This window comes from Ostrea edulis, chromosome 7 (genome assembly GCF_947568905.1).
Source record: "Ostrea edulis chromosome 7, xbOstEdul1.1, whole genome shotgun sequence".
In the NCBI taxonomy this organism is placed as follows: domain Eukaryota; kingdom Metazoa; phylum Mollusca; class Bivalvia; order Ostreida; family Ostreidae; genus Ostrea; species Ostrea edulis.
In genome coordinates, this window is record NC_079170.1 from 25126346 (window position 1) to 25137239 (window position 10894).

The 10894-nt window shown below is 33.6% G+C and overlaps 1 protein-coding gene across 1 annotated transcript in view; it reads right to left on the bottom strand.

Moving 5' to 3' along the window:
• The window catches only part of LOC125654127 (uncharacterized), a 33102-nt gene extending 25273 nt beyond the window's left edge, over positions 1-7829 (bottom strand). Inside the window, exons 1-2 of the mRNA XM_048883922.2 lie at positions 7265-7829; positions 1220-1380 (exon numbers count right to left, since the gene is read on the bottom strand). Coding sequence (XP_048739879.2) covers positions 1220-1380; positions 7265-7572 — 469 coding nt within the window. The 5' untranslated portion in view covers positions 7573-7829. The remainder of the gene's footprint in view (positions 1-1219; positions 1381-7264) is intronic.
• Positions 7830-10894: the final 3065 nt, after the last annotated feature.

Here is a 10894-nt window from a genome sequence, read left to right on the forward strand (position 1 = left end):
CCCATACAAAATATAAAGTAAAATACATACATAAAATAGTCTTAAGCGTTTTATATGGACACTATTTGATGAAAAATATCCGAGAAAGAATCGACGTTTAAACTGATATCTAGTAGGTTGCCATACATTTTCATCGATGTGTGTGTTCATTATCACGAGACTCTCACGTGATATTATCTATTTAGAACCAACAAAACTGATTGTAATAATCACAAAAGTGCAACAATATCGATTACGAGCAGGCCGACCCTTTTGATATTGAAAAACAAAACCTACTTTACATTAATTGAAAAATCTTGGGAACAAATTCTCCGATAAAGGAAGGACATTTAAAATGCATCTAATGCAACATGCTTTTTAATTTCCGAGAATATGCAAGAGATTACCAGATGCGGACAGGGGTTTCTTTTTGTGTCAGAAGTTGATGCCAACACTTTTCTGATATGTCATTGTAATAAGAATATAAATATATAAACTTCAAACACCGTCATACACTGTACATATTTGCACTTTTACATTTAATGCAACTGGTCGCAATGATTATATAAATTAAACGCAGTGATAATCGGAATCAGGAGAAGATAATTGGGCGATTTCAAGGTACTAATATAAAATGTAAATCACCCTCGCGCAAACTATATATAATAAATGCAGAGTGATTTGATATGAAAAATTAAATAAGATATGATAAATATTCAATAAGAAAATTTTTCACGCATACTGCATATCACTTGATAACGGTAGTAAATTACGACATGCTATTATGCTATTTTTCTTGCAATACAACTATAAGAATTTGAACGTTGTGCGTACTTTTATATTGTGACGTCATACGGCGCGAAGTGCACTGATGTACATTTATATACAGCACTGTAATTGTTCTCGGGAAGCCTTCACTGAACTGAGTATGTACGGAAATAGATAGAGATAATAAACTTGATTCAGCATCCTTTAATAGCTGGGTATCTTGACTTTGTATACTATGAACAGAAACACTAAAATAGGTGAAATGCGACAAATCGATAGTAGTTTACCTCAAAATGATAGCTACTCAAAATGATATAGAAGCAAGGCTTGAAATCTTATTTACTTTAAAATCCTTGTCAACTTCCTACATGACGGACAAATGGATGGACATTCGAACAGTCATAGGTAACAACAATCTACGCGCAGTTTTTTTTTTTTTTTTAGAAAGTACAACTACAGCTAGGAAACTCACCTATATAGACGCCCGTTTCTGACTTATTCAACTTTGTTTTCGTAATTCCACCGTCTTCCATTGCCTTGTATACACACTCTAGTACTAACCGCTGCTGTGGGTCCATCTTTTTTGCCTCATTCTCTCCTTTTTCGAAAAATATGTTGTCCCACTCGTTGATTCTGTTTACATGAATAGACGTCTGAGTATTATCATGATGGAGGGATTTAAATTTTCAAATGAAAGACTGAATTGCTCCTCTCAGTTTTGTGTTAATTTGGATCCTTATCCATGAATTTAATTTGAAAAATCATCGATGATATAGCATACCAGAAGGTTAACTTATATAAATACATGTAGTAATAACATGGTCTTTGCTGTTTTTTCCCCAAAAATACCTAATAAACTGTCATCTCAAACTAAGTTATTGCTCAAATAATCAGTCATATAAATCATTTCCATTATGCCATTTTGTTGTAGTAATCTGCCATCTAAAACCTAATCAACGTTAACTTTTGTTAAAGTAATCAGTGAATAAAATGTGGCTAACATTAAGATGTACACAAAAAATGATTCACAAAAAAAAAAGTAATGACATGTATTGATTTTGCAAATAACAAAGTAATTACAGTTTATTTTCATTCATTACTTTATAGTCGTTTGAAATAACAACAGTACGAAACATTCTGTTTTGATTTTAATGAATATAGTGAGATAGTGAATTTTCTTTTATTTTTAATTTCTTGGAATCATTTTGTATACGAAAGTCGGTACGATTTGGCATCAAATTGTGGATTGTATCACGTGCAGTAATCATTTTGGCCACCCCTCTTTTGCTTACGTTGGTAAAAAGAATATTAATCTTGCAAATATCTTCTATATCAGATCATATACTGAACACATTCATATTACACTGTACATTACATGTTGATGAATACTTGTTATGTATTGGAGCTCTTATTTGCAACATTCTTCCTATACCCCCCCCCCCCCCCCCCCAAAGCCAAGAGATGTTTAAGTCTTGGGGAAAGTTGCCAAGTTATTTTAAATTGTTTCGAATAGAAAATTTTGTTTTTGTGCATGGAAGGATCGTTAAGGACAATAAACAGTAAGTTTGCATGTAGAACCCATCAAAGAGCTCAAATTTAATCTTTATAGAATTTGATAAAGTTCATATGAATACGTCATCAAAATTTATTACGTCTTCCTTTCATTTGAGTTCAAGAATTATTTGTGTATGCAGAGTAAAATTATCGTTTGAATCACCTTGGTTACAGGACATGTCAAAAAGACGTAGTTTTAATATGTTTTGTAGGCATTTTAGGTACATCAATTCTTCAACATGCTTTATGTTTACATACCATGAATATATAACAGTGAAAATCTATAATAGTTATCCTGTTGAAAAAGTCGCAGATACATAACCTGTGCAAAACACACATTTCAAAGTCATCAATTTCGTGTTGATGTCATATATGTTTACTCCTCCAAGGCACCTGATCCCACCTCTGGTGTGTCCAGGGGTCCGTATTTGCTCAACTATTTGTATTGTATGGTTTATAGGAGTGATGAGATTGATCACTGTTCGTTATATTCGCCTTTCATGTGTATAATGTACGTTCACTAGCATGTATGCTGATAATTGTTCCGTTGTCTATAACTCACAAAACTTTCAAAATTTATACATTTGTGTTATGTAATAGATTAAAACTCTTATATATGTCAGGGATTTGTTAAGCCAAAACACATTAAACAGTCATATCGGTTTGTTACTGTACAATTCTGTTGTTATTTATAAGGGAGTTACATCTAAATTTACATTTACTTCAACATATTGAGGATTCATGTACAAGGTGATGCTAACAAATAGTGATCGATTTCATAGATCCCATAAAGAATACAACGCACTTTTTTTTATTTCGATTTGTCATCTAAAGAAAATTGAACATTAGATTTTCCTTTATTAATGCGTGATTTGAAGCATGGTCCTTTGCTATGATAATCATTCACCTAAAACATCGTTAACATTAGCTTTCTCTATAGTGATCTGTCATTAAAACTTGTTACACATGAGCTTTTGCAATATTGATAAACTGTTGATAGATTATCTGATACGTTGTTAACATTAGCTTTTATCATAATAATATCATAATAACCACTCAACTACAATTTGTTGAACATTAGCGTGTGTTCATAACCTAATCAACAATACAATTTGCTAAACGTTGATCAACATACATTTTCCTATAGTAATCAGGCATCTAAATATAACAAAACTTCCTGTAAATCAGGTTTTAGATGACTCATCACTTGTTTACGCATGAGAAAATCATGTTCTCTAACGTTAATGGTATTTCTCTTTCTTGCAGACATGCTTTTCAGAACAAAAGTTAGAATTTAAAGACGAGTAAAAAATCATATCCCTTCTCACGTTTTCTGTTTTGGTGACATGTGATATTCATCAACAGAAGATAGTTTTTTTTTTATCATTGCCCTACATATCTAAACAAATATCATATGCTAAATGCATTCTTTTTTCTTTGACGTTTTGCAAGATTTCTGTTATAATGTCAACATGAAAAGTGATAAAACATCATATTTACAATAACGTAGAAAAATGCATATCCATTGATATAAATTGTATTTGTGGGTTTTGGCAAGGAATGTTGTAAATGGTTTACCAATCTTTTTAATGCTTATATGGACAAGTGAATGAAATTAACATTGATCAATGCCATATATTCTATAATGTTATCGAATTAAGAGAGGGGCAAACACGGATCCCTGGACGTACCAATGGTAAACAAATGATTTATCAATTATTTTATTATGATTTCGGTTTTTTTTAATTGTTAGTATTCTAATGCATTCAATCACAGTCATCAGGCATATCAACATGGATTATCATAAATGCAGAATATATATGTAAATAACAAGGTACGGTTTTAGCCAAAATCTGCCATATCAAGAAAATTCACCAGAATACTAAATCTGGTATATGAGTATGTGCCATTTATGAATATGACCATTGTCATTTTTTATCTACCATAGCAGCTGTGATATACTCAACGGAAAACTCTACATTAATCTGTCGATGTCACAAACTTTGACGTGATATACGAGAGTTCTCCCTAAGCGATGTTCTGATTAGGAAAATAAAATTATGTCACACATAGAAGTATTAACTTTTAATAAAAGGGAAATTATTGGTTTTTGTACTGATTTGAATGGATATTAAATGGAAATTAAAACCACATTAGTGGTAAAAACTGCAGGTATTCGCGGAAAGATTTTCTGGTACAGAAATATAATGGTCCGAACACCAAATTAAAGAAACATTTATATACCGGTAACAGCGATTTCTTGTTTCTGTCTTCAAATTTCTTTATTGTGGCGAATTTTCAGAAAAAAATATGTTTATATTTGTTAGCGTCTTACTTGCATTCGAAACAAAATTACGACATCAAAGGTAGCTCACATTCAAATCACTGAATTTAAGCGAAATTTGGATTATTACCAATGCAATTTTTCAGAAATCGGAACATAATACGCAATATTCCATGAACTTTAATGATAAAACCACATGCACTTATATCGCTTGGGGCGTAATTACTATAAATGTTTATTTGGTATATACATACAAACATACATACATAAATATCAAGGAAAACCGATAAAAGTTCGAAAGCTTATTTCCAATGGGGTCCTTTGATGCACGGACGTTTGCGCTCGAAGGTCATTTAGGTGGGAGGAAATCAGTGTACCTTGGGGAACCCACGTGTCCAAGCAGGCAACCGCCATACCCTCTCATATACAACCACTGCCGATCACGGAGATCGAACTCGGGTCGCAGCGGTGAGAAGCGATAGCACTAGCTTTGCGCTACCCGGACACCCTAGAGCGGGGTTCGAACGCACTACCTCCCGGTTACAGAGCAAATGCTCTACCCCTGATCTCCACGACGTTTCATAATTATCATGATTAGTTGTCTTTCTGGTTTCTCAGAAACATTGCGGTTTTTTTCCTGACTATAACTATAAAATGACATTTTGCTCCAAATACCAAATATACTATATATAAGAGTACTCTTTAATAGCAATTAGGCCACCGAGTGCTATAAGTGCCTGTGGATAAAACATCATAAATGTAGACTCTCAATATTATATGCGTGGGATTTGGAGCAAAATGTCATTTTATGGGAATACTCAGGGAAAAAAACAGTGTTTCTGAGAAAATAGACATAAAACTAGTAATAATTATTATGAAACGGTGTGTAACCATTTATGCCCAAAGAAACCCTCTTACACGTATAAGTTGGTGTAAAATACAAAAAATCATTCGATAGCTGATATAAGAAATAAATCTTAAGACTTGCTAATACATCCCCATGAATTAATTAAACCATTCAAATATAAATTGCATTTCCTCATTATGCAAGTATATGCATATATCGTATATTTATCTTGAATGGAGGAAAACAAAATTTAGACAGAATGTTCAATTCTGTGAGTCTCGATATTATATTTGTATATGTATATATCTATATGTTGTGTATTCGCTTTGTGTAACCCCCCCCCCCCCCCCCCCCACCTGCTGCATTTTATAGTAGTAGAGAAAGATAGATGAAATGTAAATGATACATTGGATACATATAATCAACCCACTCAAATGACACCAAGATCCCTATTTTGTCAATGTATTTTCAAGAAGACAACCCCTCCCTCATTTTTTTTTTAGAAAAATGATCTGCGTGCCTATACTCTATTTCAATTTCAATAATTGTAAATTAAAATACATGTAGTAATGCAAGTAACACATCAACCAAATTATCTTCCAGGCATCATAATTATACCATTTAAAAAATAATTTCAATGAGTAACATATTTTCATTTCTTCTAGGACTAATGCTAGTAAAAAGATTAGTTAAACAAACTTTGTTTTGTTTTGTAATGTGTTTTGAAAAATGAAAGTAAATTAGTGTTCCCGAAACAACAAAATATTTTTGTAACCATTGCAGATATAGTAGAACACTGCCCCCCCCCCCCAATTTTAAAAAATGCCCAAAACATCAGATGCATTTTGCACCACTCCGTACCTCACGGATTTTCATGACATACTGTATGTATTTTTAGATACTATGCGTAAAATTTCATATTCGTGAATTACCATTGTATACTTTCTCAAAATTGCTGTCTTTTAAAAATATCAAATTTTACACTCGCACTAAATGCACCACTGATGTGCTTACGTGCCTAAGTGGATATTGGCCTTGTAAAATCACTGTCATCTGCTGTTATATGTAATATACCACATGCCGTTTTCTGTTTAATCAAATGAATGTGAATGGTTAAAAAATATGCTCTAATCTTCAAGAAATATATTGTTTATCAAAGAATCATCCATGGCTATATAAACTATTCAAATGTATTTTATCTGGTATTTGACATGAATTCTCACGAATCGTTGGTTGGTGCTATTCATACACCGTTCTGTTTACACCATAGCCATATCAACAAAAATGACATCCGGTCTGTACGATTTGCTTAAATTTATCCGGAGTTTTATCATTATGATAATTTTAATAACTGTTCAACTACTGAAATAATTAATTATATGAGCATATGTTTTTTGTAATTATATTTACTACCCAAATGATTATCGTTTCCTCTTCAACTGCCACAATCAACGCAAATTACGTCACAATGGCGATTTTGTTAGCATCTTTCAACGGATATTTTAACTCTCTTACATCGTCGCCTGGGATCAAACTAAGAAGCATTGTAATTTATTTAAGAAATTTTTAATCCATATAAGAATTGTTCCGGGCGACGAGGGAAGAGGTGTTCAATTTCACTGGTTTATCTATGCAAAAACCATGAAAACAACAAATAGCCTCAAAGCGGTTACTTTATTTGATCATGTACTACACATGCGCATAGATGAGTTGATTTTCATACGCTTTTGAGAGTTACTATGAATCACTCTTTTAGTAATTCAAAATAATTTTCCTCCATAAAAGCCAGGCAGAATTTGGCCAAAACCATACCTACTTCTTTGTTGACTTACCCTGATACTAAACCAGCTTTTCTAATATATGATTTTCCAGTTGCATCAGGATCACTGTCGTAAAACGCTTCAACATCGTATCTATCCTTTGGAATGTCTTTGACATGGTCTTCGCCCCCTTCAATAACGCGCCAAAATTCATCCAAATTTTCGGCACCAGGAAATTTGCAACTGATGCCAACTATTGCAATGGATTCATCATTATTCATATCTACAATAAATCTAATCCTTTCGACATAATCATTTCCAGAACATTTGATTATATAGACACTAGCCCCATGTTCATATGTCTTTATATGCGGAAGCATGAAGCGGAGTATATGGGATGACAGGTGGGAGGGGCTATCTTGAACCAATCGGAACTGCTTATCATTAGTTATTTCAGGTGCTTTGATTTTGATTCTAGAGGAATGTCTTTCAGTACAAGCCTTTGGATAGGCTATTTAAATGCATAGAGCAGTTAAATTTCTTAGTCATGAACGTTGTTATACACAAACTTCTGTGCATGCAAAATGCCTTTCATAACAAAACAACAACATACCTTAGTATTATGTCTTGAAAGAAGGTGACCTATAATGAAATAAACACCAGACAAGAATAATGAAAATTGCTGATTATAAGAATAAACCAACACTTCGTCTCTATTCATGCACTTGAAAACGTTTGTTTTAAAAAATAGGCAGTAACGACAAAACTAGTTCTAATTGTAACGGGGACCGTTACATATGTTCCCCAAACCTCCCCCAGTTAAAACGTGATATCATTGTAAACTACTGTATAGCAAAAAACTTAAATCAAAAGGAAATATAGATACAGATCACATATATCAGCGAACCAAAAAAATAATTCTACGCGTTTGTGTTTGTGTTTGTTTAAATTGTAATAAGATGATATTCTTGAAGGGGACAGTCCTTCAAGACAAATAGGTCAGGGGCGCAAACTTGGACTCTGGATGTACAGTAACATTCAAGTAAACATCAAAATATTGCAAAGCTATCAACAAAGCAAGCCACTCTTTTTCAATGGTTGAATATTGAAATTTTGTAAGGTTCTTTGAAAAAGTCTACATTTATACATTTATTACATGAATTGTATGAATTAAATGCCTTCCTAATCCAGGGGACCCCTGACACTCCAGGTGAGGGATATCTTCGAATATGTTACCTCAAAACTAGAATGATGTACTTACTTAATAAAATCAATGTCAACTGGAAATTTTTAAAGAAAAAAAAAAGACCTTCATTCTTTCTTCGTTATTTTGTAAAACGACAATTACGATATAAGTTTTTTTGACACCGTTTGCAGGCCCTCGACAAAATCAGAAATTTTCCTAACCACCGATGTTACACCAGCACCGACTGGCGATTAATGTCGTGAATGTCGCCTATTCAACTACCGATACTGTTTTGATGAAAAGGAGGGCAATGAATCATATATTAGCCGCTTCATATGAAAGTAATATGCTACGCATTTCAATAAGGATATAGTAAAATATAGAATTGGGCATTTAAAATGTCGTTTAGAATGGTTGGCATGATCGCCAAAATAAATTTTAATGGTATAGATATGTAACGTAAAATGATTTTTTCCTGGACAAGATGAATGTCCTTTGATAAAATGCTAGAAAATTTTTTTCACAAGTCTAGTCTCAGTCAAGAATACTTCATTTTCTTGCAAGGATTAAAAACCACCCGTTCTCGTTTTGTCTGGCAAGAGAATACCCTTTTCTTTTTGTGCCTTAAGAAGACAGTCAGGGCATAAATAAATATTTCATAGTCACGCACTTTTATTAGATAGAACCAGGGAATAAATAATGTGCATGACATAATGGAGGCGTTTTATGTTCCTGGTACACTGCCAAAGAATTTTCCATCAAAATCAACCCACATGGTTTCGAATGATAACATCTTTTGTTCTGACATTCCAGTAACTCATTCTATGCCAAGTTCTTTTGAATAAATTTTCTTGCAATCAATAAGTGCATACAGACTTCTCAATTCTTAGGATGCCCATTATAAGAAATGTATTTAGGATTGACAAGAAACATTGATCAATAAAGCAAGCAATACCATGGTGATTAGATTTAGAAATATCATACTAGGTAATGTCAATCGCCACAGACGAAACGTATCCTGCTTAAAACACACGTTAAATTTGTTGACTTGCAATCAATTGTAACAGAGTACAAGCCTTGTTTTTTTCTTCAGATTGCATTTGCAAATGAACTATTATGAATACGGAAAAACCTGTTAATAGGAACTTCAAAACTAAATCATCAAAAATCAGATGTGTGACTAGTTTGAAAGAAAACATTAAAACAAGGCTTGGAACATTTTGGATTTTAATTGTCGATTGTTTGATAAGCGTTATCATTACATCTATTTAGGTATCAACAAAATCAACCAAGTTTTGTCTTTTGTCTATACTGATAGAATGAAAATGTGAAAAAGAAAACGGTGTTTAGCGTAAATTGAAAATAAAAATAATAGAAAAATACACATTAATAAGTTCCGTTAATCTGATTAGTTTTAACATAATTTTGTTTAAAAAGATAGATACAATTAAAGTAAAGCAAACTACTGATAAAACCGTACTATTTCTTGTTGAACTGGTATGTCAATCATTTCAAATATAGTTAAAAAGATGACAATAATGAACTGTGATCAATCTAATAACTTCTATAAGGAATACAAAATAGAGAGTTGGGCAAAGACGGACCCCTAGATATATCAGACGTGGGATCAGGTGCCTAGGACGAGTAAGCATCCCATCTCGATCGATCACACCTGCGTTGCGATTTATATCTTCATCGGGTAAACGAAAAAATCTGTAGTCAGAATCAGTGTCCCAAGAACGGTCAAGGAATTGCTATGAAACACATACCATACCATTTAACTCAATGCCAGGTTGCATTGACACATCTGATCGTTATAACGACCACATAATTTGCGAAATGCTGACTTCAAACGAGACTGTTGCTTCCCCTGAATTATAAACTTGTTTGTTAGTAACCAGTCTCGAATTAAAAACAAATTATACGCAGAACAAACCCTTGGGTACCCAATCAGTTGAGAGATATAAACACCACAGAGGCGATGCTTTCGCCTCCTGTGTACCTGATCCCTTGGGAATCAAGGTTAGAATAGGTCCTCAGTACTCCATGCTTGTCGGAAAAAAGAGACCAAATTTGGCGGTTCTTCGGATGAGACCGCAAAATCAAAGGCCCAGTGACAAAACAGGTGTGGCACGATTTAGATCCATCCTTGCTCAAAGGCCGTAAATGCCGAACATAGACCTAAAGCAGCCATTTACCGGCAATGGTGACGTTTTCATATGAATGAATTCTCAAGCGGGAAGTTCAACAGTATACAATCAATCAATCGTGGACACCTCTTCCCATTTCTAGGAGTGTTTGTTTCTTCTGCTCTCATGCTCTCAATTTTATTGATTGTATCTTGTTTAACGTCTCTCAAGAGAATTTTTCACACATATGGAGATGTCACCAAGACCGATGAAGGGCTTCAAAGTTAGGTCTTTGCTCGGAGCTTACGGCCCCTGAGCAGTGAAGGTTCTTTAGTGTGCCACAACTACTGTGATACGGGACATCCGTTTTTAAGATCATCTCCAAGA